We start from the raw sequence: 27,816 nt of genomic DNA on the forward strand, positions 1-27,816 counted from the left end.
ATTGGCTCTCCTGCCTCAAATTCCCTACTTCAGCGCTTACACGCACTCCCTTCTAAATCCTTGATTGGGTTAGCGCCCACTGAGGAAAGATCCCCTCCCGCCTCTCCTGGCGACCTCCGATTGGCCGCCTGGCCCGTCAGTTACTTTGCCTCTTGCCTCATCCACTCGGCTCGTTTCTTCGCCCTCTCGGTCAATCCCCCCGCCTCCTCGCCATTGGGTGGAGCTTCCTCGAGAGGCGTTTCCCGAAAGGGAGGGGGGCGCCGCCGTCGAGTTCCTCGTCAACTGCGCCCACTCGCTCCTTCCACACGTCCTCGGGCCTCCGACACCCCGCCCCGCTCCTCTGAATGGCCCGACGGGGCGCCGCTCACCGCCAGCCCCGCCTCCCGCTCCCCGCCATTGGGCGCGCCGCCGGGAGGCGTGTCGCTGGGCTTGTGGGGCCGAGTCGGCGCCGCTCCCTCCCCTCGCCAACCCTTTGGCGGTCACCGGTGGGGTTAGGCTGCCTCGTCACCGACTTCGCGGCCCCCGCCCCGCCCACCCCTCCGGCGCCACTTGGGCTCGCCTCCCCCCTTCGGCCAACATGAGCGGTAAGGACGGGACCATCCGCCGGGCGGGGGGCGCCGCCTTCCTGCCCTCGCGCGCCCCGCCCAGCCCAGCCCCCCGGGCGGAGGGACCCGAGCGGGGGAGGGGGGACGCGCCTGAGGAGGGCAGGGAAGGGGAGGGCAGGGCGGCCGGGGAGGGCCCCGAGCAGCGCGATTGGGGGCGGAGGGAGCCCGAGGGAGGGAGGGACCAGGCCGGGCAGGAGCCGGGCCGGGGGTGGGGATGCCGCGGCGGGGACGCAGCGCCTCTCGGGCGGGAGGCGCGGGCCGGAGGGCGGAGAAACGAGCGGGGCCGGCGGGAGGCGGAAAGGAGGGATTCGCGTCTCCTCCTCAGGGGGGGGGGTGTCTCTGCGCATACGCAGAGGGCGGCCTGGCCTGGCCTCCCCCCCCCGCCCCCGCATAGAGCCCGGCGTCGGGATTGGGGCGGTGGCAACGCGGGCCGCGTGGTGGAAATCGCCTCGGGTGGAAGTCGATCCGTGCTCGCCTGTCGTTGCCAAAGAGTGTAAGAGCCCAGGAGGAGCCCTGGAAGACGAACCCGATTTATTGTAAGCTTTCAAGAGCCGCAGCTCCCCTCGTCACATGCATGGAGTAAAGAGTCCAGAAGGCCGTTTAAGACTTACTCAGTTTATTGTAAGCTTTCGGGAACCACAGCTGTCTTCGTCAGAGGCATGTAACCAACTTTATGGTTGCATCAGCTTTCGAGAACCACAGCTCTCTTCATCAGATGCATGGAGTAAAGAGTGCAGTAGCCCCTTAAAGACTTACCCACTTTATTGTAAGCTTATGAGAACCACAGCTCTCTTCGTCACATGCATGGAGTGAAGAGTCCAGAAGCCCCCTTTAAGACTAACCCACTTTATTGTAAGCTTTTGAGAACCACAGCACTCTTCATCAGATCAGATGCATGGAGTAAAGAGCCCCTTAAAGTAGCCCCTTAAAGACGAACCCACTTTATTGTAGCATAAGCTTTCGAGAAGCACAGCTTTCTTCGCAGTTGGTTAGTCTTAAAGGGGCTATTGGACTCTACTCCATGCATGTGACGAAGAGAGCGGTGGTTCTCAAAAGGTTATGCTACAATAAAGTGGGTTAGTCTTAAAGGGGTTACTGGACTCTTTACTATTCAGGAGGAAGTGGCTTCCGAGTCAGATGCGAATTAGGATTGGAGCCCAGGGGCACCTTGGAGAGTAGCGTTGCCAGCTTCCAGGTGGTGGCTGGAAATCTCCCAGAATTGCAGCTGATCTCCAGGCGACAGAGATTAGTTCCACTGGAGAAAACAGCTGTTTTGGAAGAGGAACTGTGTGGCATTATACCATTCGGAGGTCCCTCTCCTCCCCCAAACCCCGCCCTCTCCAGCCTCCACCTCCCAAATCTCCAGGAATTTCCCAACCTGGACCTGGCAAACCTGTGGGAGACCCAACCAGATTGTCAGGGTATATGAGCTTTCGAGGATCACATACAGAGGTTACCTTTTGCATGCCGAAAGTTTCAGTTGAGTAGCCAAGTGGGTCTGCCTCAGAACAGCAAGATTTGAATCCAGTATCGCCTTAAAGACCCAACAAGATTTTCAGGGTGTCGGCTTTCGAGAGTCAGAGCTCCCTCCTTCAGATACCCAGTAAAAAGGAGCTCTTAACTCTTGAAAGCTGACCTCAAAAATCTTGTTCGTCTATAAGGTGCCCCTGGGCTCCGATCCTGCTGTTCTTCTGCAGACTAACATGGTTACCCATGGTAACATGGTATCTGAAGAAGTGAGCTGTGTCTCACGCAAGCTCATACCCTACCACTAATTTTGTTAGTCTTATAGGTTACTGGACTCTTCCTCTTTTCCATGGTTACCCTCCTTAGACATGAAGCATTGAGCAATAACTTCCTGAAACCCCTAAGCAGAGATACTCTCTTTCAAGTCCATGGAAGTCTATGGGCTTCCTCTTGTGCGTGGCGTAGTTTCTTTTGATGTGTGCTGTTGGAGTATTAGACTTAGGCAGAACTCCTTGGTGACCCGCCTGTCAATAGCAAGTTTGCATTCTTCTTGGTCGCTTCATACAGCGGTTCACAACTTGTTTCGTTTCCCCCATCATCTGAACTTTGTTTTAATACTCGAGGCAGCTTTGCACGTGTGTGTATGAGCCTGGCTGAGGGGAGGCAGTTTGTGTGTGGTGCTTACCACCTTGCAAAGAGGAAGTAATTCCTCCTTTGCAGGGAGTTGGGGGGGTGTTAATAATAGTGCAATGAATCTTGGTACTTTTTGTCAGCGTGTAATGTGGAAAGCTTGTTAAAAATCTGGCACGGCGCTTCTCCCCTTCGTTCTTTTGTTTCATGCAGAAATGTTTAAAATGCGTATGTAAGGATTACTCTGAGAAAGGGGTCCTTAGTGAATGGATTCAGTATTCAGTGGTATTTTCTACCATGCTTGAAAACAAAAGCTTGCTATGTGGTGGTAAGAGAACACTGAATAAAGTGGGATCTGTTCCCAAGAAAATGTGCTCTCTGTTTAACTTTTATCTCTAAAAAGCAAGCAAGCAAGCTTTCAGGCTTCATGTTCTGACAGGAAGAGGAAGTGTGTGGTTTGGTGTGGTTGGGAGAGAGAGTTGGGTTTTGATGTGTCAGACCAGGCTCAGTAGCTCCACCCAGCACACAGGCTGGCCTTATTTTGCCATCTCTCAGCCTATGAAATCCTACGTGGTTGGTTTGAATTTGCATACTGTGGATTATCGTAGGAATAATAAAATAATCGCTGCAGTCTTTCTTGTCTCTGTCTTTACTCTTGGCAATGCAGCATCTCCCCCCCCCTTATGTTCTAAGCTCCTACTTAACTTTCCATTGACACATGCCAAGCTTGTGGGATGGAGATTGGCGTCCTTTAAATGCCAACCATGTTTTATATATTTCATTTGCATCCCAGCCTTTCTCCGTAGAGTCCTGGGCGGCATACATAACATCCCCAAAACAGCCCTGTGGGGTAGTTTATGCTGAGACACAGTAACGTGCTTGGGACAACTGTGCAGGAATTTGACTGTAGCACTCTCTGGTACAAAGCTTAGATTGCTCATTGGAACAAGTAGCTCTGTCTGTGTTCCTTATTCCCCACTCTCCATTTTTTCTATATGGATCTTAACTTGGGGTTGGATCTCCGTGGTGCTTGCTGCTTTTGAGCAGAAGTTCCTAAGACAGGCGTTTATGTCCCAGTATCCAAGTTGCACCCCGTGTTGTTTTGTGCTGTCTGCCCTCAAGGACTTCCTTACCCGTCACTGCCTGAGATGTTCGAAAATATAGATTTTAAAAACATCTCCCTGTTCCATCTGTAACAGTTCTGTTTTTATTCTTCTCTGTGTGTGTCCCCCCCCCCCGCCACCTCTCACGCAGACCATGATATTTCAGAAGAAATGGTGATTGTCAAGACCGAGAAGACAGAAGAAGGTTGTAGCAATGATGGTGGAAACTGTGAGGGTCAGGTAAGTTCTTAAAATAACGTGTGGCCAAATTGGCAGTCTTGTGGGGGGCAATGTCTCTGGTCCTTGGGTAATACTGTGGTACATTTTTGTGAATGCCCTTCTGTTTTCTGCTTCATGGGATAATATGGGTTGGCCCTTTGGCATTCCTTATGAAACGTGCTCAGAATTCTTGGAACTTTTGTGACTTACGGATTGAAAAGGGGGTGATGGCAGCGATCCCGTCCCTTGTGTTAACATGCAATCTAAAAAAAGCGATCCTAAACAAAGTTACTCCAGTTGAAACCCATTGAATTCAGTGGGCTTAGACTGGAGTAACTCAGGATTATAGATCCAGAGGAGTTAGCCGTGTTAGTCTGTAGTAGCAAAATAGAAAAGAGTCCAGTAGCACCTTTAAGACTAACCAACTTTACAGTAGCATAAGCTTTCGAGAACCACAGCTCTCTTCGTCAGATGAGATTATTACAATGTTAGTTCATTAAGGGTTGTTCCTCTCAATTTTAACAATGACAGTATGCGCGCTGTCCTTTGAACTGTGCCAGAATTCTTAGCTGAATTAAAATTTCCTTGCCAAAGGTGCCGGCGGACTGTGGATTCATAGACTAGCGCTTGCTGGGACATCTTTTTAAGGCAGTTTTGAAAACCACTCCCTCTCTGAGGAAGGATTTCTGTTCTTTAGAAATCTTCCTGCTTTCCTTCTCTCCCCAGCAGCGTAGCGTGATCCAGCACTCCGCGATCGCAGTCGCTGCTCCTCGCAGTGGGCGGGTCGCTTATTTTTTTACAGGCTCCCTGCATGTATGTTCCTCCTGCCTTTCCCCGCCCTTGTTCTGTGCTTCCCGCGGGGCTGTCAAATGGGCACCTGACTCCTGCTTCTGTGTTTCCTGTTAGGAGTCTCAGCCTTCTCCTCTGGCTCTGCTGGCAGCCACGTGCAGCAGGATCGAGTCCCCCAACGAGAACGTGGACGGCTCACAGGGACAGCAGGGGGCCTCGAATGAACTGGACCTCGCTGCTGCTGCTGCGACTCAGATGTCCCAGAATGGCAATGGCTGGCAAATAATTTCCACTCCCTCCGGGACTTCTGATTCTCCAAAAGACCAAGGGACTAACAGCAACGATGAGAGCGATTCGTCGTCCAAAAACCGGCCTGCTGTTACCGGGCAGTACGTGGTCACCACCACCCCCAGTATGCAGAACCAGCAAGTCCTGACGAGCTTGTCGGGAGTGATCCCCAATATTCAGTATCAGGTGATCCCCCAGTTTCAGACTGTGGACGGGCAGCAGCTGCAGTTCGCCACCACCCCCACCCAGGTCAGTGTCCAGCAGGATGCCTCCGGCCAGCTGCAGATCATCCCCGGGACGAACCAGCAGCTCATTGCAAACCGGTCGGGGACTGGCAACATCTTGGCTGCCATGCCAAACCTCCTGCAGCAGGCCGTCCCCATCCAGGGAGTGAACGCTCTCTCGGGGCAGACCCAGTACGTCACGAACGTCCCACTAGCTTTGAACGGCAACATCACGTTGTTGCCCGTCAACAGCATTGCTGCCAGTTTGGCCCCCACCTCTCAGTCAGTTACCCTGAGCAGCTCCGGCTCTCAGGAGAGCAGCTCTCAGCCGGCCACTTCCGGCGCCTCCATCAGCTCCTCCTCCGGCGTGGCTGTTTCCCAGGCCAGCTCTGGCTGTTTCTTTACCAATGCCAACAGCTACAACGCCACCACCACCAGTAACGTGGGGATCATGAATTTCTCCACCGCCGGCACGGCAGGAACAAATATTCAGGTGCAGACACCTCAGAGGACAAGCGGTGCTCAAAACGCCGATGCTTTGCAGGTTGCCGTCCAGCCGGGGCAGCAGAAAGAGGCTGATCAGAATCAGCAGCAGCAGCAGCAGATCCTGGTGCAGCCTCAGCTTGTGCAAGGGGGACAGGCGGGCCAGACCTTCACCACCCAAGACGCCCTGCAGAACTTGCAGATCCAGACTCTCCCCAGCACCGCTCCGATCTTCATTCGGACGCCCACCGTGGGGCCGAACGGGCAGGTCACCTGGCAGACCATTCAGCTGCAAAACCTTCAGGTTCAGAACCCGCAAGCTCAGACAATCGCCCTGGCTCCCGTGCAGGGGGTGTCCCTGGGGCAGACCGGGAGCACCAACACGACGCTGACACCGATAGCGTCCGCCTCTCTGCCCAGCGGCACCGTCACCGTGAACGCCGCTCAGCTCTCCTCCGTGCCGGGCCTTCAGACGATTAACCTCGGGGCCTTGGGAGCAGCCGGAATCCAGGTTCACCAGCTGCAAGGGCTTCCACTCGCGATAGCGAATGCCACTGGTAAGTGGAGCTTTGTGGTGATTGCTCTTTTTGCGATGATCCCTGTCTACATAGTAAGAATTCTGAGTATCCATAGTAAAGGTTTCAACTCACATTGCCCTTTGTCAGCAGTACGGAGTAGGTTAATGCATCTGATGCGCTGAATAGAGAAGCAGTCAATATTCAGCCCCTGAGGTTCTCCGTAGCTCACATGGGTTGAAGAGTTCTAGATTCCGGATTTTAAAGATCAAGTTTTGAGCCCTCGTAGAGGAGGGGAAAATGCCAGTGGGGCAGGATCCAGCAGTAAATTTCTGCTAATAGAGGTGATTTTTGCCAGCTGCAGATCTCAAACTCCCTTCTTATGCTGTTCCTGTGGGCCCCCAGTCTCCCAGGAGCAACAAGTTTTTTTGTGGGGAAGGGGTACCTTTGGGGCAGTAGTGGGAGAATTCGGTTGTCTCCTTATTGAGAGAAACCATTTCAGAACATTAAAAGCGTCGAAAGTGTTCAGAGTGTAGTGTTGGCCTCTGGTGTATTGAAGATACACAAAATCATACTCGTTTCAGCAGTGTGGTCCATTTCTTGTAGGATCCTCCATGCTGAAGAAGCTCTGCGTCTCTTGTGTGCTTTTCCTAAGGAATAAGTGTTCTGAATGGGTTTAGACAGCTGCCTCTTCTTCAGATGACCAACTGCCTAGATTGTTGTTGCAGTGTCCAGCATTGTGGGGGCAAATCTGAGCTGTCACAGTTAGAAATGTGGGGATACGGCAGCGTGTGCTGTGTGGCTCGGTGGTCCAGCATCCGCTTGGCATGTCCCAGGTCCAACCCCCAGCATTTCCAGTTAGAAGGATTAGGTAGCAGAAAGACCTGCACCTGGGACCCTGGAGAGGCGTTGCCAGTGTGGATGGACAGTGCTGATTTTGATGCGCCCCAGTGGTCTGATTCAATATAAGGCAGCTTCATGAATCCTGTTTCCACACACCTGCAGCTTCGTAGGAACCATTTCTTCTAATGCTGACCCGTGTCGCTGTGGCTTGTGTGTGCAAGTTGCACCCGCATGGACAGGTCCAGTCTTTACACACACGCTGCAGCCGCATCGGGTAGCACCACGAAGAAACCGTTTCTGCAGAGTGGTAGGAGGCTGTGAAGGGGGCCCGAATGCCGATACGCTTGGCCCTCTGTGTAGTGGCCTCACCACACAAGGAATCTTAGCGTAAATGGTCATCTGAATCAGAAACCGCCTTCTAATCTTCATGGTCACACAAACCAAGAACAGCAGGCGATAAATACACCTGCTGGTTCAGGATTCAGATCGCTGCAAAACGAGCTGCCGCTTCCTGCGACGGGTTGATTCCAAAGTTCACTGAGGACACTTTATGGGCTGTTAACGCTTCAGTTGCTCAATGACGAGAGTTGTGCAAGTAAAACCCTTGTGATTTGGGAATGGAAGGTTGCGTGTGTGGGAGGAGGAAATAACAGGAAAATGCCAGAAATGAAAGGGGAAGGAGCAGGGGCGGGGATCACATTGCTACCAGTGGATCTCCCATGTAAGTACATTCTGAGTTGCCTCCTTAATGCGCTACCTATTCTCCCATTACATGACGCTGAATAATAACACAGCCAGCCAGCTATAGTGATCTAGCAATTCCTGTGTGTGTTTGCCTTTAAATCTCCTATTGTGCGGGGAGAAAATTGTGGCCATAGGTGCTGAGGCAAGGAAAATGGTGCTGATGGAGCCTGGGCTGCAAAAATGCACTCTCTTTCATTCACACAGTGTCCAAAGGTGCTTTGACTTTGATCACCCCCATTCTGCAGTCACTCCATTGGCTCCGTGCTCAGTTCAAGGTATTAGTTATCACATACAAAACTCTTCACGGCCTTGGTCCAGCACACCTACAGGACCGCCTCCCTCTCTGTGTTCCTTCAGGGCAACTTCGTTCATCCAAACAGGGTCTCTTGCAGGTGCCACCCTGCACATTGGCGAAATCAACAGCAGCCTGTACACAGACTTTCTCTGTGGTGGCCCCTTCCCTGTGGAACAGCCTGCCTGAAAAGGTCGGGAGAGCCCCCACCACTCTCCTGGCTTTCTGCAAACGATGCAAAACCGAATTATTCAAAAAGGCTCTTGTATTGTAGGGAGGGGTCCTAGATGCTCCGCTAATGAGTTAGGGACCATAGACTTCACCACTATGTTGCCTTATGTACTATTTATTTATTTATTTTATTCGACTTATACCCCACTCTATCTGTTGCTTTAAATATGTGCTGCTCTGTCAGCCCTAGCATTGCTTATGTTCTGTTTCAGCATTTCTTAAACTCTGTATTGGATTCTTGCTAATACTATTCCTTTGTAAACTTGTGTTTATTTACCCTATGGTACTGTTTACGAAATTGTCCTTGATACTGACTGTACTAATCTCACACGGTGTAATCCGCCTTGAGTCTCAGTGAGAAAGGCGGATAATCAATCAGTCTGTCATCAATCTTTCCCCCCAAAAAGATCGTATCGAACCAGGTTTGGGAAAGACTGGAGCAAAACAGGGGCACAGAAGCAGAATGAATAGAGGACAGCCTCATGTGGGGGCGCCCCCCCCCCCAGCAGCACTCTTGTCAGAAAGCCACGGTGGAGCAAAACATCTATATGGAGACAGTCGCAAAGCTAATACAGGCTATGACAGCAGTGGTTTTACCGATCCCATTCTCTGCGAGCGTTTGTGTGGTTCCCAAATGTATATTTTAAAAAAGTCATGTATCTCACGGGTGTACAACGTTCATGATCTCATTGGGGACGTGTCTCATATTCAGACTGACACACAGCCTTCCAGTTGTTACAGAGGGCCATTGATAAGGAGGTACATTTTCATACAGTCGAAGACAGCGAGTGTAAAACGGCATCATGTAAATGTGGTTGGAAAGTAATTCTTGGCACTCAGAACGTGTAGCCTTCTTTTGAAAGCACAGGTCTTGGGTTTGCTTGTGAAAGTAACACTTTGCAAAGCCTGTCTTGTTTCTTCTTGTTCCTACTTTGCATTGTTCCTGGGATGGTGCGTGTTTGAACAATCTGTCATCCAACTGAAATTAAGCTTTAAGTGCCGTTCGGTTTAATTTTCTATTTCCTTCACAGAGAATAATTAAGCTGCTCGGGGTGGGGTGGTGTTGTATTTGCAGCATGCAGAATTGTTGCACATTTGGGGAGGTTTTTGTTCTTGCGCTTGTGGCTGTTTGTGGCCTCTCTCCGTGAAGCATGCGCCTTGTTAATAGTCAGGGGCTAGGGCCCGTTCTACTTATGTGACATAGTTTGCATAGGATTTTGATGCCGAGATGACTAGGTCATATTCAAATTGTGTTCAATGATGGATGACTCCACGCTTAGTTAAAATTCTGCTCCCAAGCAATCTAAATTCTGGACCAAGAAAAGAGAAATTCCACAGCTCGCTTAATTGAAGTCACTGCGTCTGATTTCTCTGCTTAAGTCTACAGTTTCTGTTGTTTCACGTTAATTCTGCTCGTCACTCCAGGAGGCAGAGCTATGACGGCACTGCGCCCTGCCCTCTGACTGCAGGAAATCTTATTTAGCAACTCATCAGGCTGCTGAGATTAGAGCAGACGTTGCTGTCAGACTTCAAGCCTATCTTTGCAGTCCTTTTAACTCAGCATTTCCCTGCTTAAGGGTGCCGTCTCAAAAGTGGGTTGTAAAAGGCTGTGGAAGTGAGTGCCAGGCGTTTGCAGTTTTACTGATTTGTGCACGCTCTTTTTTTTTACCCCAAGTGTGTCACTGTGCTAAGTAAATTTGGACTTTGTCACCATACCAAAAAGGTAGGGGACCTCTGTCTTAATGAAAGCAGAGGGTTTTACATGCTGAGCTAAGCGCAATGTGCTCCTTTTTTGCCTCCCATCAGAGTTTTGGTTTAAACAAGCCTGATTATAATCCTTTCCACGACATCTAGGATTACCAAGATCAGAGTAATGGCCAACTATAAACAGTATGGCTGTTGTACCTCCAGTGGTGATTTTTTTAAAAAAAATCCATAATTTCATGTTAGAGCTGGTTTGAATGGTTTCTTTAATTTCCATAGAAATGTCCTGTGTTTTACAAATTTGGGCGCATAAAACTCTTGATAAACCCCAAGCGCGTCAATACACTGGGGTCCCCAGCATATTTGAGCCTTCAGATACTTTGAAGTATTTTGAAAGGGGGTGGTGAGTGCCTCCCCAAAATGGCTGCCAGGGGAGGTGGAGCCAAACATTACTTCCCTCCCCACTTTGCAAAAGAATCACAGTAGGGGAAGGGATAGAAGGGAGAAAGAGAAGGGGGATGAAAAGAAGGAAAAGCCCGCAGGGGAATGGAAGCCCAAGCCTGCATGCTTACGGGTCGTCCTGAGCTCTGTTGTCAGCGGGCACTGCTGCTGTAGTGTCCATGGAAATCCCTTTCGTTTGAATGCCCTTCCTTACAAAGGCCCCACCCAATTTCTGAAAAGCCCGGCGGGGGCTAGGGGAAGAATCGGTGGGTGCCCTGGCACCCAGAGGCACCACTTCAGGGAACCTTGGTCTACCCTGTGGTGTTATTCTTCGCAGCTTCCCCTCCTCTTTTCAAGAGATTGAGGAGCTGTAGTTTTCTGAGGCGACTGAGACTTCCTGGTTATTGGTCCTTAGCCCCTCACAGGACTACAGTGTCCTGGAGTCCTTGAGGGAAGCGGTTAAATTCTCTGCCTTTGCAAAGTAGATGTAGCCTGCGTGTAACAAAAAGGGCTGTAGCAGCTCTGGCCTTATGGAGCTTACATCGAGGCATTTAATGGTTGGTTGAGCCTGCTTGGGATGTGTTAAGAGTAGAGCCAGTAGCAATATTTTGCATTGTTCCTCTTCCACACAATGTCCTCTAAGCTCATTAACTCAAGGATCAAACCAAACTATTTTTTTCTGAGCCAGTCCTTGACCTGAACAACAAAGCCCCTTAACGGCATCTTAAAGACTAACACATTTGTTGTGGCCTAACTTTGGTAAGGCAGTAGCTGTTTCTTCCAGGTTCATGAGGTGAAGCAAGCTTATGTATTTGACAGAATGAGTGCTGGCTCACCAAAGTGTGTGCTACAATAAATATGCCACAAGACTCCCTCTTGTTGGGGCTGCAACAGAGTTGCAACACTAAACTGGCACAGAATGCTTTAAAAAAAAAACCCAGATCATTAGTTCAGAAGATCTTTTCAAAAGTGACATGGTATTTCTCTTACCAGGCCCAACCAGAACGAACCAAGATGTTGTAATACCTGGAAGGGTTTTTATCCCCTTTGGGTTTGTCACGGTTTCTGTTTCCTTAAAGTGCCAGGAGCGGGGAGTCCGGCAAATGTCTGGCACTTCAGTGGTTTATAGCTTATAAACTAAAAACATGTTAAATTCCGAATTTAATATTGAATGTGCAAGGTCTTAAAAAATCATCTATACTTTATGGTCCTTATTCCTGATGCTCTAGTTATGGGTGAGTTGGCCTCATTTCCTGTACCCATACTATGCGAATCATCTTTGGGGCTTGACTCGTATTTAGATTTTCTCATGCAAATACAATCTCGCCTGGTTCTGGAGCACAGCCAAACCAAGTTACCAAGCTTTTAGTGGCTTCAACTGGGAACAAACCAGAACAGTTACAGCTGGAGCCAAACGTAAGCTGAACAGAATTGGAAATCCTTGTCTCAGTAAAGGACTTTGATCTACATGTACTTCTCTCTTAACTCAGACTCTTGGTAGCTTTCAGCACTTGCTTTGCATTTGCATTTATTTATTTTAATTTATATCCCACTTTTCTCCCATTTTGGGAACTCTGAGCAGCCTGGAGCAGTATTTTCCCCCCAACAACCACCCTATGAGGTAGGTCAGGCTGAGTCTGTGCCAGGCCCAGTGTTACCCAGTGAGCTAGCCTGGTAGAAGCATGGATTCAAACTCAAGTTTCCCAGGCTCCCAGCCTGACACACTATCTGTTACGCCACACCGGCTCCAGTTCTGTATTAGCAATCTATAATTGGCACATTTACCAGCAGAGAGATTTCACAGATTTTATTTTTCTATGCATCATCATACACTTGAGGCCCAGCACAGTGTGGAGCTCAATATGGGAAAAGGCAGGAACTCTGATGAGGCACGGTGCTGGGCTCGCAGCCAGGAGCTGGTGAGTTCCTACCTTAGCTGTTCCACCAGCCTGTCTGCTTACATCATGGCCCTTAATTATTCTGGAGTAATATCACATTATTGCTAGCAGTGAGGCAAGTTTTTCTGATTTTGTTATCCTATATTGTCATCACACATTTACTTGCCATCAGTGTATATGGTGCTTTACAGCATAGACAGGGAAAAAAGAGGGGGGGGAGTCCTCTGCTCCAAGGCACTTACTATATAAAGTTGGAACCACAAGAAGGGAGAAGTTAGGTTAGCATGTGTGGAGCATTCGCAAATACAGTCACGGACATTTTAAATAAGAAAAGGGTGTTTATGTATGGAGCTAACTGGGCAACTTAAGTTTTTTCAACAGCTGCTCACAAGCATCTAGTATGAACATACGCGAAGTGGCTTAATGGTCAATAAGACTTTTTGTCCATCAAGGCCAGTATTGTCTACTCAGAATGGGAGTGGCTCTCCACGGTCTTTCACATCACCTACTTCCAGATCCTTTTTAATTGGAGATGGTGGGGATTGAACTGGGGACCTTCTGTACATACAGTAGATCTTCTACCACTGAGCCGCAGCCCCTCCTCCTAAAGGCCAAATCAAAAAGATGCCAAATCAAAGCTGCCCGTGTTCTTTTTTTTTTTTTAAGCTAGAGAAGATTGTTTGACTTCCTTAACAAAAACGTGGATGGTTTTTAAAGCAAAAATGGAATTCGGGCGTGCGAGTCTTAACGTAATGAGCGTTCCTCCTAAAGATTCAGCAATGCTCAAAATAAATCTAGCCAGACCGGATTTCTGGAGACAGCAGTGCAAGGTATAGATTTTGATGGATGAGATAGTAATGAGTAAATCCTGTGTTTTCTGTTTGTGCGTGTGTTGTGCTGTATGTGCCTTGAGCGTGCGGAGCAGCAAGGCTTTTGAGCCTTTCAGCGTAGCCATCATTATGTCTCTGTGGCCACCTCCTTTAAAGACACGATCCATATTTTCTGTGTGTGAGGAATGTAAGGCTGTTCAGAAAAAGGGGGACCGTTTAACATAGAGCAATGGACATTGGGTTGATGACATATAACCTGTCCACAGAAGGGGCGCTTTTGATGATAGGATAGTCTAGTAGCAGCAATGAATTCTTTATAAAATAAATAAAGGCAGGTCTTGGAAGAATTCGTTCCTTTGCAGGACAACTGCAAAGTTCACCAAGCCAGTGGTCTTTGACCTTTCCAGACTTGAGACCCACTGAGCTGCAAGCATACGGCAGGAAGTCACATGGCAGGAAGTGGGGGAACCAGAGTTGGGATGTTATTGCCCACAGCCAGGACTGTGGGCAGCTAATGAAGAAAGCCAGCGGCAGGAAATGCAGGCTGAGCACAAGGAAGTGTACTGTAGTGAGGAACAAAAGTCAGAGCCATGGAGGAGTCTTCTTCGTGGCGGCATGGTCCTCTCAGCAGGCGGGCTTACGGTGGTTCTCCTGCTGCTCGTGCACATGCAGAGAAAGCAGATCTAAAGAGCAGCAGAAAATGATGTCTCCGTAGGGGGGTCTTGACCCAGCAAGTGTAGCTCTGCAATGCACTTGAGGGTCATGATCAGTGGGCCTGAAGCCATGGTTGGCTAGCCTTCATCGTGACAGGAGGGCCCATGAGCCTGGCTACAGGCAGAACTAGTCTGCATCTCTGGTTTCTCAGTGTATTAGAGGCAAAAGTTCACTAAGGGCTGGGCCGTAGGGGCTGCCTGCAGTAACAATCACCAGAGTGGGGCTGTCTCATACTAATGGCGCCCCTTGCCAAAAAGGCAGGCCCCTCACAGCATTTCATTAAAAGTGTACTGTACACAGAACAACCTCAGCTTTTACCTGCAATCTTATCTGTTCAGATAGGAATAGTTGTTGTAACAGTCAGGCTGCAGGGACCTCAATAACGAAGCAGCTTGAAATGTTTTTAGCAGATTGGACCTAGTAAAATTGGAATGTGGTTAGTTGCCTTGATGTCATTCTAGTTATCTCAAGAATTAGAGGAGGGATCTCAAGAGAAAGGTGCGGTAATAAAGCAAATAAATAAAAGAATACTTCATATTGGCTTGTTAAGTTGTGCAGATGACTGGTGCGGAAACAGTTGTGATAGTTTGGGAGCATGGGGAATTTAGGGGAGTGCTGAAACCCCCCCTGTTTCTCCCCCTTTTGCATGGATTGTCCCCCATGAGGATCGTTTTTTTGAGGCTTTTAGCTGGCCAAAGAGGATTTAGTTGATCCTTTTAGCTGATCCATTGAAACAGCATATTATCTTCAGTATAGGTTACTTGTTCAGGAATTGAAAGGATGGGAGGGTTTGAGGAATGTTACTACCTGTTTTCAGATGTTTTAATGTTTTCTTTCTTTGTGTTACCTCAAATGGAGTCTTAATATCTTGAAAAATGCAAGTAGTATACCCCTGGTCCCCTGCCTCATTTAAACTTGTCTCCAGCCAGTGAGAAGTTTAACCAGTCTACCAGTTAAAACTTGCAGCCATGGTATTTTGGCCAGCTGTCACCTATGGTACGTACCATGAAATGGACCTGCTGTATGCTTTTGATTTGATAACTGAGGCTTCCATGCAGTCCCACAGAGCACCTTTTTGGGTTTGAGCCTCGCGGGTTCTAAGAGAGGAATACTTTGGCTGCTTGTTCAGATTGTCGAGCAAGATGTTGATTCTGGAGAGGAGGTAGTTATGTGGCCAAACATGCAGAAGTTGACCAGGACAAAATAGCAAATGTCTGATAAGTGAATATTGGATGATTGCTCTAGATTGGAGATAGGAACAAAGTGAGATAAGGAGGAGGCACAATTTTCCTTATGCCTGTTGGAATATCTTATAGTGAGACTTGGAAACAGAGAGAAATGAGACATGCCTGGGCTTGTGTGGCTATGACATCTTATCCCTTGACTGCCAGAGTATGTCTGCTGTGTTTACTCTTAGATTTTTGCAAGCTTATCTTGAAGCAGTAGCTATAAGTAATGCAGTAGGAACAGGGAAGGATATGGCTAGGAGTAACTGCTACCTACGTCTTGTCTCGGGCAATTTAAGGTCAAAAGTAAATGACATAAAAATCTAATATGTTTACAAGCTACTAGAAACAAATAAATGGGATTACTGTGAATCAGCATCAACTTGCCTGTTGTCCAGGCACCATAAAACTATCCAGCCCTGGCCTGGTGTTAGAAATACTAAGTTTTTTCAGAGCAGTCTCTGCAGACAGATCTAGAACTGTTACAAACAGCTGTGCCATGAACAGCAAAAAAACCCCGCACCCTCCCCCCTTGACTGAGTACAACAAGAGATGTAACCTAAAATTTTAGTACCTGCTATTGTGAGTTGGTAGGTTTGTGCAAATGTTGAAGGTTGGCATGCCGTTGTTGCTGGCGCATGGGGCATGAATATACTCAAAATTTCCGTGACTTAAAAGCCAAAATATTGTATACTCACTGTTGCTCTGATGTGATGGAGATCAAGATGTTTTTGTAAACGTAGTATAGTAAAAATAATATGCCCACATGTACGGTCCTCAGCAAGCAGCTAAAGACCAAATGAAGAACTTGAATTCTGTCATGTAAATAAAAGCTGTTTTAAGTATAAATGGAGAGTGCCTCAAAATATGCAGTTTTATTTTACGCAGTTTTATTTTATTTACAGTAGCAAGCATGTTAAGTTGCGTGTTGACATATCTCAGTCCAGCAGACTGCAGATCCATCCTCACTTTGTGGTTGTTTTAGCCTCTTCTGTAGTGTGGCTTACTGAGTGACATAACAAAAGTGGGGCTGGGTAATTGCTGTCTAGTTTAGCTGGCTCTCCGCCTACCCTGTGCAATCGTGTTGGTACTTGATGCGTGGGTGAGGTGTCTAGTTAAACAGCGTGCTGACGTGGGACTAATAGTGGTAGCGGTGTGCCAGTCCCTTTACCACCGTTTACAGTTTTCATCGGAAATGAAGGTAATACTAACTTTTAGCCAAGGAGTAGTCGATGGTCATTCTTGCTAGAATTTACCTAATACATCTGAACACTGCCATGTCCCTTAAATCAGTAAATAAGAATTCATCATGGAGAATGTGTGGTAGTTGCTGGGAAGGTTAGAGGCAGTGGGGTCTGTCAGCAGAAGGCGCTAAGGCTCGGTATACAGATGCAGCAGAATGAGGGAGTAAATGCAGTAAAGATGCTCCTGGCTGCTGGTTGGGACTGCCATTTTTAATATTCGCTTGTATGGGGGCGGGAGGCAGGGAGGGGACCTTCCCTGAAAGTTGAAAACTAGCACAGCAGGAGCAGACTGAGCTATAATTTCTTTCCTGCTGTACTGTTTTTCTGTTTATGGGAGAGGCGCTTTTTTTTGGTCGGGGAATATTACCTGCTGTGATCCTTTCGTGTCTACAGCCGGATTGACTCTTGATTCAACTACATGGGTAGACCAAGTCTGGCTGTCTTAAGGAGCTGTATTAAATCATAACTGCATCCCGTTTTGATCTACTGCCGAGGGGAGACTGCCGGGTGGCCGTGGGTGGAGGGAGCGTCCATCTAGACATTCCACCCACTGTTTCTACAGGGAAGCAGAATTTTCAACCCCTTTCCCCACTTCCCTTTTGGCCCTTTATAGGGCTCTTCTCCCCAGTTGTGCAGCTAAGCCACTCCATAATGCATGGTTGGCAGGAAAAAAAGAGAAGGTCCCGAGCTGTGAGAGGGAGTGTTACGGCTATTATGTCTGCACATTGGCGCGTGTGCACTGGAGGAAGATGGGGCATCAGTTACAAGTGATAGCAGGACCAGGCGCATGGACGTAGTTTCTACACGCTCCCCTGCTACTTGCTGCTGTGTTGAGCATGCGTTTTGGCGCCAGCGTCTCTGACCCACCTGTGTTCTTAGGGGGCCGTGCTTGCTTTTTCCACAGTTGAAACTAGGGGCTGATTTATGTGAAAGAAGGTTTTGTTCCTGGTGCTTTGCTGAAGAGGATATGCTTGGCACATAAGCCCAATTATGTCTACAACCTGATGCTTTTATTACAGGATGCATAAAGAATGAAATTTTACTCTGCTAATAAAGTGCCTCCTGCAAACACTTGTATTCTCAGTTGAATGGGGAATTGAGGAAAATAGATTTTAAAATCAAACTTTGTTCTGAGTGTGTTTGCTTGCGGTGCTCGGATTGCACTGGATTTAAATTTTCCCCTGGAATCAAGACTTTTCTGGCAAGTGGTGATGAAACTGCAGAAAACTGAATTTGTAACTTTTACAGGTCTAGTGTTTGTGCAACTGATCTGTGTTATTTACACCAGAACTTCCTCCTTTGGTAGATGAATGCCCGTTGCAAAACCCACCTGTTATTAACAAGAAGGCAAGCACATATTAGTCAGCTGCAATGAAGCAAGGCTTACTCATTTGTAATAGGAAACGCTCTTAAATTGTTTCATTGTAGTCTAAGTAACCTCCGCTTTTCTCCCTTCCCACAAGGAGATGTTTTTAATTTGCTGTCGAAAAAAACATCATGATTAAAGAATATTGAGAACTATAAATACATGGAATACAACTGCTTGATCTGCTGCTCTTTAACCTTGAAGCCTATCACATTTCCACTGTGTGCCAAATATCTCCCCCCCACCCCCAAGGTCCCCAAAACAAAAGAGTGATTAACTGCTAAACTAGAAAGGGTGTTCTGCAGTCTAGCATAGAAGACTGATGGAATAAAAAGTGAGGATCCAGTTTGGTGTAGTGAGCTGTAGGCAGCGCTGCAAATCTCTTAATAATAAAATCACAGTTCTTTGCTGAGGGAATCTAAATTTGGTGCCAGCTGAATTTTGCAATCTGTATATATTATACAAATCAGGCTCTTTAGCAATTTCTGTTGCTCAATTCTAGTTTTGCTCTTTGGAGTGATTTTACTATTTCTGGCTCTTGCGCAGTCCTACATAGGGGACTTGTGCATGCACAGGCCAACTGTGGTGTAATGGCTAGAGCGGTGGGTTAGGATCAGAGCGACCCAGGTTTGATTCCCCATTCTGCCACGGAAGCTTACCTTGGGCCAGTCGCATAAACTCGGCCTGATTTACCTCACAGGGTTTGTTGTGAGGAAAAATGGAGGAGAATGATGTAAGCCGCTTTGGGTCGTCATTGGGGAGAACGGTGGGGTATAAAGAAAGTAAAATAAAAATACATTTTTTAAAAAAGCATACTCAGTGTTCCTCAGTCCACTTGGGGAGGGGTGCCCCCCCCCTTTGTAGATTAACCGAAAGAGGTATATCTGTACCTAGAGACTGATACCTTGTCTGAGAGTAGCCTGGCTTGTGGCTTTTGTCATCAACACGCGAATCAGCCGGATAGGAATCATGTACTCTGTGAAAACAGTTCACTCCCAGATCAAGTGACGGAGCTTCCAGACTGAAAATTAGGTTGTGGGAGAAGGCCTTGGCGGCATGAGATATGACTGCCTCAGGCCAGACTGTGAAGTTTGTATCTGGTGAGCTCCCACAGAAGTCTGTTCTGGCTCTGCCTGGAGTTGGCATCTGTTCTAAGGTTTATGTGTCAGGAGCAAGAAAATTGGAGGGAAGGTCAAGGAGACCTCTGTAAGTCTTATTACTGCAATTCTCTGAGATTTTACCAGATGTTTCCTGGATGCTTTAACAAGCATATCTTCATAACCATAAGAGCTAGAAACTTACAACACCAATATTTTAAGGAAGCTGAATTCTGTGCCAAGTACCACGTTTCTTCTGTGTTTGCATGGAGTCAGTAATGCCCAGGCCCCTAACCTGCTCCAGACTAGAAAGCGGCTGCAAACATTCAGTAAAATAGGTCCATGAAGGAGTTGTGGAAGTGTAGAAGGGCAGTGATTTGAGCCACTTTCTCTCACACAGTTGCAATTGTAAGAGAATGGCTGTGATGCTACGGAAAAGGCTTGTTATTCTCGTAACATGGTTCTTATGCAGGCTATATAAAAGTTCTGCTTATCACTGGATTGTCCTACCTTTGAATTGGGGTGAGGATCTGGGATCCCCAACCTTTTTGAGCCTGCAAGCACCTTTGAGATTCTGCCCCAGGGTGGTGGGTGCAGCCACAAAATGGCTGCTGCAGGAGGTGGAGCCAAGCACAAAATGGCAGGGAGTGAGGTCACACGTCAAGGTGCTGGACAGGAAGCAAAGGTTCGTTTTCTGCATGTGCACAGAAGACACATTAGTTTGTGCTTTATGGTTGTTTGTTTTTTAATGTGATATATATGTATTGTAGCACAATGGCATAATTAACAATAGTATATGCGGCTGAAAATATTATATTCATATTGTCGACTTGTCAACTGATAATCATAAATGGGCGGAATATTTAATTTATTAAAATTTTAAAGAATTTTTAATTCTTTTCTGGGCTTGCAGACTGGCCTCGGTCCCCAGACCGCCTCTTTGAGTAGCGGTGCACTAGTGCTTCAGCCCCCAGGTTGTCTTCAGCTCTCATTTGCAGTTTTTGGATGATAACGCTGGCCCTGCCCTACTTTACCCTGTTAATGAGTTTGCTGAGATGTCAGCTTAGGTGGGCAGCTGTGCTGGTTCACAGTCAAACAGCAGGATTTGAGTCCAGCAGCACCTTAGAGACCAGCGAGATTTTCAGAGTGTGAGCTTTCGAGAGCCAGTGCTCCCTTTTTCAGACACCAAGAAGGGCGTCTCTGAGGTGCCACGGAACTCAAATCCCACTGAGATGTCGGGCATTTTGAACGCTGTAAAGCCCAATATAGAAATCTTGAGTTTCAAGGCGAGTGACATTTGTACTGCTTCTTCACCAGCTCCGCTTCAGGTAATCACTCCTGCATAGGACATTGCTGTAGTTCCATCCCATTATTCTACTTGGAGCAGTGGGTTGCCTTTCACACTGCAAGCTAGCGACAGTGTCCACTTCAAGGAGCTCTTGAGTGCAGATGGGCATGAACCGGGGGAAAAACAAACCCTGCTGTTCGTGGTTCGTACAAACGATGAACTTTCACGAACCTGCCCTGGTTCACGAACTAGTTCGTTTAGTTAGTGAAAACGTCACATCCAGGTCAGCAAATCGTTACTTCTGGGCCAGCAGAAGGTTTGCAGAAAATCCATCCCCTGTTGCCTAGGAACATGGTGGTTCGTCAGAAATGGTCTCTAACGAACCACCGGTTCGGGAAACACGAACCAGGGTGGTTCGTCATGAACTTTGGTTCGTATTTCGGTTCGTGCCCCTCTCTACTCTTGAGTATGTTCCATTTAAATGGCAGCCACTTTGCAACCCTAACTAGGTAATAGTTGTTGCAAACTCCTGAAGGCTTTGTGTGCACCTCGGTCTGATGAACATGAACCGGCCTACTGGCATACGTTAAATCGCCTCTGAAAACAGATTGCTCAGCCTGCTGCGTTTTGCATCTGTGACTATTTGTGTGGGGGTCACCCCCCCCCCAAATGAAAATAATCAAGCAGCGAATCTTGTAGGGAAATAAACTATTTGGAAAGTGTAGCTGGGAGTTATGGAAGAAGCAATTAGATGACAGCATAAGCACGGCCCAATAAAATGGAAATGAAAATGGATAGGCTTGAAAGCTTCCCACTCCTAGTGCTCCCCTCCCGTTAGGAAATGTTTTATATCTTCCCCTGCCTTTGAAAAACTAATCAGCAATGCGCTATAATTCCTATGGTTTTTGTAATTGGATATTGGCTCTTGAGAAAGAGGAAGAGAGAACGTGGTACATGGGCTGTTAACAGATAATTTTTCAACTTTATATATCCTTTCTGTGATCACAGTAATTAGCCAGCTAGCAAGCTCCCCCAAATCCCTGATATCTTCCTTATAAGCTTCATTTAAACTACGCTTTCTCCCAGGCTGCTGTATTTATTACCTTTTCTCATTTTATTGTTGGGATGGTTTGCATCTGTTTGCTAGATTAGCTCCCGGGGTGCCACTACAATCATTTCCAGCTAAACAGATACTTTAAAAAAAAAAAAAACCACGCACTCTGCATTCTTTCTGTTGAGCCCAGCACTTTGCAAGTTCTGGAACAAAGAAACTTGGCCCACTCTGAAGAGAACAAGCTTCACAGTTCATAAGAATCTAGGCCCCAATACAGCTTTATCATTCTGGTGTGATATCACAACGGGGATCGAGTAGGGATGGGCTTAGAAGATATTTGTGTCTTAGACTACAGAAGTCAAGCTTTTGGAAAGAACATCTGAGTTAAGGCCAGATGAAAAATGTTATTCTTTAAAAACTCCTTCCACAGAACAAAGCTAAAACCCGTCTCGTGCATTAACTCAAACCGCCATTTTATTTATTCATATTAGTGCATTTTTGCCCCCTCCCTTCAAAGAGCTCATATCATTGTGACGCATCTCCCTCCATCGTCTCCTAACAACCACCCTGCAAGGTGAGTTTAGAGTGGGACTGGCCTGAGGTCTCCCAGTCAGCTTTGAGGCCGAGTGGGATTTGAACCTGGGTTTCCCCAGTCCTGCCTTATGCTGGCTCTCTTTTCTTAAGTTTTGGTTTCTCGTTTCAGTGCTTTCTAGTAACGTTTGAAGCCACCCCCAAGTTGGTCACATTACAAAGCAGTTTGTGCTGGCTTTGGTTTCGCTTTAAACTGGGTAACCCATTTTCAGAGAGTGTACTTTTTTTTTTTGTCTCTTGACCACAGAGAAAATAGCTAAGTCCAAAACACATCATTTCCTTGCAGGTGATCATAATACCCACCTCAGCCTTCACGGCGCCGGTGGTGATGGCTTGGCTGACGATGGCACCACCCTGGAAGAAGGGGAGAACAGTCCAGATGCCCAGCCGCAGCAAGGCCGACGGATGCGCAGAGAAGCGTGCACTTGCCCATATTGCAAAGATAACGAAGGAAGGTAAGGTTGCGTGGGAAGAGCCTCCTGCAAATTAGAAGTGCGCTGTGGTACAAAAACCCACGAGCAAGGAGGAGTCCAGTTGGCTGGGGATTCCTTTTTGTGTCCAGAGCAGCAGCAAGTCCATCCTTTGAGAAGCCCATTTCGTAAGCCGCTTCTCAAAGGATGGACTAGTTGCTGCTCTGGATTTGGGGTGTACAGTGTACAGTCTTGCAAAAATGGCTCCCCACCCCCCACCCCCCAAAAAATCTCGTGGATTGTAGCTTGGTTAGAGTTGAAATGTCTCCGCTTAAGACTTTGTCTCATCATCCGCAGAACTAGGATTTCTAGGGATCTTTGGGGAGAAATTGATTAAAAATTCAGACTGTGATTAGTATAGCTTCACATTGAGGGTGCAAAGCAAAAAGTCGTTCAGTCTGATTGTAGTCATGTCCATCCTCACCCGTCCCAGAAACGTTTGTATGGTGCTGTGTCGGTGGGTAACTAGTAAACTTGGGTGAAGCTAGATATCTTTTATAGCCTCGCCCTCTTCTGTAGGCAAAGCTTTGTCACGATTACATTATGTGTTGACACTCGCAGGGGGCCACAGCCAGACTGTGTGCCTCCTGCGCCGCCCCCCGCCCCGCGGTTTACCATATTCAAAAAAAGTCTCTTGGAACTCATGAAACCCTCACCTGGATAGCCCAGGCAGGCCTGATCTCGTCAGATCTCAGAAGCTAAGCAGAGTTGGCCTTGGTTAGTAGTTGGATGGGAGAACTCCAACGAAGACCAGGGTTGCTGAGGCAGGCAATGGCAAACCACCTCTGTTAGTCTCTTGCCATGAAAACCCCACCAGGGGTCACACCATTAGTTAGCTATGAATCAACGGCGCTCTTCATCACCAGCTCGTGGTGCTCATTTTGAAGAACTAGTGCTGAGGTTCTAAATCTCTGAAAACAACTGAAGGTGCTTGAGAATTCCTCCCCCCGCTTTCTGCTCAAGACCTCCTCCCTCTTTACTCACGTGGTATTTCTTTTCCACCATCTCAGTTCTGCACCAACGGTGTCTTTCCCAGACCCTGGCCTGGCCTGAAAATTGCAAACTGCAAAGCCAGATAACGGAGCTTCTGTGGCAAAGCCGTGTGTAACTCTGATACATATGCACAGTTCACTCTGCTGCAGAAATCTGGTTTTCTTCTTGTGGAAGCTGCATTGTTTATTATACAACTTTTACAGTTGGCAGGATAGGCTCAAGTACAGTTGTGTGGGAGCTGATGATTGCGAGGATTGCCAGTTCAGGGTTGGGAAACTTCTGGAGGTTAAGGGTGGAGCCTGGGGAGGGAAGGGTTTGGAGAGGAACCCTCTCCACAGGAATTGATCTCTGTAGTCTGGAATTCAGTATTAATTCTGAGAGATCTCCAGGCCCTACCTGGAGGTTGGCAACCTGTCAGTGCCTAGGAGCTCTGTTATCCCTTGGCCGCCAGAAGTGAAAACCTTTCATTCTTTTTGGTATATAGTTTCATTTTCTTAACTTACCGGAGGCCCTTGAGATGGCTTACAATTAATCAAATACCGCTTTTAAAATTTGCATCGTTATAACCCAAATCAGAATTAAAAGATTTGAGTGGGTATATTTGAAATTGGAAGGTGCCCCTTTATATCTCCCTAAGCTCTTGGAATAAGTTGTGGTGCAAATCTGCATAATGGAGATGGCAGAGGAAACATCTGGCCACCAGAATGAACTTCAAGTCACATGTTTCACATCAGTAGCCAGATCACTTCTACGGCTGTAGCTGGTGACTCAAGAACTATAACAACAACATAATAATAACATTGGATTTATATACGGCCCTTCAGGATGACTTAAGACCCACTCAGAGCAGTTTACAAAGGATGTCATTATTATCCCCACAACAACAAACACCCTGTGAGGTGGGTGGGGCTGAGAGATCTCTGAGAGAGCTGTGACTAGCCCAAGGTCACCCCGCTGTCTTCAAGCGGAGGAGTGGGGAATCAAACCTGGCTCTCCAGATTAGAGTCCTGCCACTCTTAAGTGACTGACCCAAGGTCACCCAGCTGGCTTCAAGTGGAGGAGTGGGGAATCAGACCCGGCTCTCCAGATTAGAGTCCTGCCACTCTTAAGTGACTGACCCAAGGTCACCCAGCTGGCTTCAAGTGGAGGAGTGGGGAATCAGACCCGGCTCTCCAGATTAGAGTCCCGCATTCTTAACCACTACACCAAACTGGCTCTCTGGTTTTAAGAGAGCTCCTTGTAATGTAACAGGCCCCCCCCTCCCCCAAGTAGATTGTACATTATTTTAAGCTGTTGTGCATCTTACGGATGTGCAGCACAAGTCTACTGGTTTCAAGCTGAAAGCTGAGAAATCAGAAAAATTCAGAGGGTGATTGCGAAAGCAGCTTCCCCAAGAGGAAAAGTTGCTGTTGCTGGGAATTGCTAGCTTTGCGAAAATTGTCAGATATAATAAAAAGGACGTCTGAAGGTGGAGATCAAGTCCATTGAGAGGGACAGCATGAGGCACCTTCTGCTTATGTATTGCAGGAAGTCAGGTCTGAAGCACAAGCCGTTCAGCAGCGCAGTGTGCTGGTTATGGGAACAAAGTCCTGTTATGGAAAGCTTTCAAGAAAAAAGGCCGGACATCTGTTGGGGGTTCTTTGGGTGTAGCCTCATGCCTTCCCATCTGATGGATGGGTGATTCACATGCTGGTGGGAATGCATGTACATGTGAATCCCTTTCCAATTGTTTTTTTAAAAGCCGTTGCGATGGAGTTGATTCCCTGGCTGGCAGCTGTTGCATTTGTTTAAACCAGCCTTGCATAAGTTACTCTGGGAGCAGTTCCTCTCCCCTAGTAGGCAAAAGCAGTTGCTCCCACAATAAGCCAGACGTGGCAGTCTTCAAAAAGCTGTGTCTTGTGGCGGCCAGCCCAGAATGTGTTAGATCTCTGTATGATGGTGGTATCTTGTGGGAAGAAGGACAAGCAAGCCAGCCTGGTCCTCCCTTCAGTTCTTACGTGGCGTGTGCTACTTCTTCCAGGAGCTCTGGGGATCCAGGCAAAAAGAAACAGCACATCTGCCACATGCCAGGCTGCGGGAAAGTGTATGGGAAGACATCACACTTGCGAGCTCACCTTCGGTGGCATACCGGAGAACGGCCTTTCGTGTGCGGCTGGATGTTCTGTGGCAAGCGCTTCACACGCAGCGACGAGTTGCAGCGACACAAGCGAACACACACAGGTAACTGATAGGAGCTGTTAGGACTCAGGCAGGAAGCAATTCTTAGTGAACCAGCTCTTATAGTTGTGCCTAGAGGCCCCCTTTGTGCACAACTTTTTTTTTTAACCCATGACCGGTCATTTGCTTGGGATAAATTGTAGTCCCTTTCAGGCACATGCTTGGCGTTTTCTCTGCAGTATAAACTAGTAGGGTGAATCCAGCCATCCTCCAAGAAGCCTTCCTCCAGCTTAAGGAGTCGGCTAACTTTTTTTAAATAACTTTTTATTTCTGAATGTTTAACAATAATACAAAAATAACAGGATTCCGAAGCTTTTTATCAAGGCTGATCTCATTTAATGAATGGAGGGAGACGGGAAGAAGAATGTTCTGTTTCACTTGATAGAAGCGCCTCACACGGTGGAAAGTTTCGTTTGGATCCAGCCCACAATGGAGACATCCTCGCTGACTTGTAGCACCTCTTGGCTGGCTTCTTATAAGCAAGTACTTCTTAGTTTCCTGGCTGTAAAATGTTGATTGAGTCAATGTCAATTTCTTGCTTATTTCCTTCATTCAGGAGAGAAGAAATTTGCCTGCCCAGAGTGTCCAAAACGCTTTATGAGAAGTGACCACCTCTCCAAGCACATCAAGACCCACCAAAACAAGAAGGGAGGCGCACCCAACAGCATGTCCATGGACGTCTCTGCTGTCTCCATGGACCCGGGTGCTTCTGCGGAGGGTGCTGCCGGAGCAACGCCATCTGCCCTCATTGCGACCAACATGGTAGCCATGGAGGCGATCTGCCCCGAAGGCATCGCACGCCTCGCCAGCAGTGGCATTAACGTCATGCAGGTGGCTGACCTTCAGTCCATCAACATCAGCGGCAACGGATTCTGAGGCCGTGCCGGCCGCATGGTGGAGGCGTTGCACAAAGACAGGATTCTCAAGGTAGCAATGGGTCCAAGAGATCAGGTCTTTTCACTGCACGAGTGGTAGAAGACAGGGGACTCAGCTGCTCCACCAGCCCTCCAAAATCCCAATTTGGTCTCCCAGGAATGCTTCGTGCAGAATAAGGCCTGCTGCTGTTGAGGGCAGCCCTCAGGTGCCTGGTGTTAATTACCTGGGGAAATGGAGATGGGCCAGAGCTCTAGGACTCATTTGTTTTGCTTCCCCCCCCCCTTATAAAAGTCTCTTTATTCTCCCTACTAGGTACCCCAGATACCATCATGCCTTGGTTCTAAATGTATATGATCACTGAAATACTTTTTAGCAGAAGAAAATTCTATATTATTATTATTATTGTAATTATATAAAACTATAAAATATGTTCATTTTTTTTTGAGAGAGAGAGAGAGGTTAAAATTGCTGTGACCAAAGTCTTTGGTCGTCGTTCAGATGCCTTAACTTTGAACTCTTGAGCTGTTAGGTGGCGCTCAGGCTTATGTTGAGATGCTATATTGCATTTTACATTGTAACTATATAAAAATATAAATTTAGCTCTCCTTTTTTTTGTATGCTTGGCTTTTAGATTTGAGTTTTTCTTAATGTTTTGGGCAAAATTTCCCACTTTGGTCTCTCTTTTTTTTTTTAACCTGTTCTTCCCCTTTTTTAAAAAAATCTTAATTTTTCTCTATTTGGCGAGAAGCATATCCATGAAATCCAGCATGTGTCCGTTCAGGTAGTTTCACGCCAGCTGTTTTTCTGAGAGGTAGGGTCCATGACCCAAAATGCAATCTGAGTTTTATAGGGGAGTGAGTGAGGTGGGGAAGAAGACACGGAGGGAGATTGAAATAGTATTTAGCAGAGGTTGTTCCTGCAGTTGCTTTAAAAAAAAAAAAAAGACAGTCCAGATATAGCACATTCGACATCACAGATGCTTTGGGCACCAGCAGGAGAGGGGAGAGCCCTTTTCATAATCAGAACTACAGAACTGTCATGGGAGCAAGGCCCAGTTAACCTAGTGCCCACCCAAGTAGTAACGTGCCAGGTATGTTTGGTGGGCTGGTGCTTTTTTCTTAGTTTCAAAAAGTAGAGTCTTCCTGTGTATTTTGATGGCCCAGCTAAGGAAATTTGTACTGTGAAATAAGTTGGAGCTTTACATCTCGGGCTGGAATTTTTTTGTTGCAGGGGGAGCCTGTCCAGTAGCGAATCCAGCAGGCATATAACAAGGGGACAGGCGCCTGGGATACGTCAGACTGCTGCATTGCTGTGGAACACTGCAGTCGCTTCTGCTCTATTCCAGCCGCCTTGGATAGTGTTGTTCAGTGACAC

At 47.4% G+C, this 27,816-nt stretch overlaps 1 protein-coding gene across 2 annotated transcripts; it reads left to right on the forward strand.

The window, feature by feature from the left end:
- Nucleotides 1–508: 508 nt before the first annotated feature.
- On the forward strand, nucleotides 509–27,816 carry SP1 (Sp1 transcription factor). 2 transcript variants are annotated; one of them, XM_055003294.1, is made up of 6 exons: nucleotides 509–584; nucleotides 3,957–4,045; nucleotides 4,931–6,365; nucleotides 22,173–22,341; nucleotides 25,370–25,569; nucleotides 26,123–27,816. In XM_055003294.1, the coding sequence occupies exons 1-6, from the start codon at nucleotides 578–580 to the stop codon at nucleotides 26,440–26,442; spliced, it is 2,220 nt and encodes a 739-aa protein (XP_054859269.1). In that variant the 5' UTR covers nucleotides 509–577; the 3' UTR covers nucleotides 26,443–27,816. The 2 variants fall into 2 exon arrangements, with proteins under 2 accessions (XP_054859269.1, XP_054859270.1); XM_055003295.1 differs by lacking the exon at nucleotides 509–584 and adding an exon at nucleotides 869–1,141.

This window comes from Eublepharis macularius, chromosome 19, assembly GCF_028583425.1.
Source record: "Eublepharis macularius isolate TG4126 chromosome 19, MPM_Emac_v1.0, whole genome shotgun sequence".
Lineage (NCBI taxonomy): Eukaryota > Metazoa > Chordata > Lepidosauria > Squamata > Eublepharidae > Eublepharis > Eublepharis macularius.

Coding starts and splice junctions, on each gene's coding strand:
- SP1 (XM_055003294.1), top strand. Junction 4,046..4,930: donor GTGGAAACTGTGAGGGTCAG/GTAAGTTCTTAA, acceptor GTTTCCTGTTAG/GAGTCTCAGCCTTCTCCTCT. Junction 6,366..22,172: donor CGCGATAGCGAATGCCACTG/GTAAGTGGAGCT, acceptor ATTTCCTTGCAG/GTGATCATAATACCCACCTC.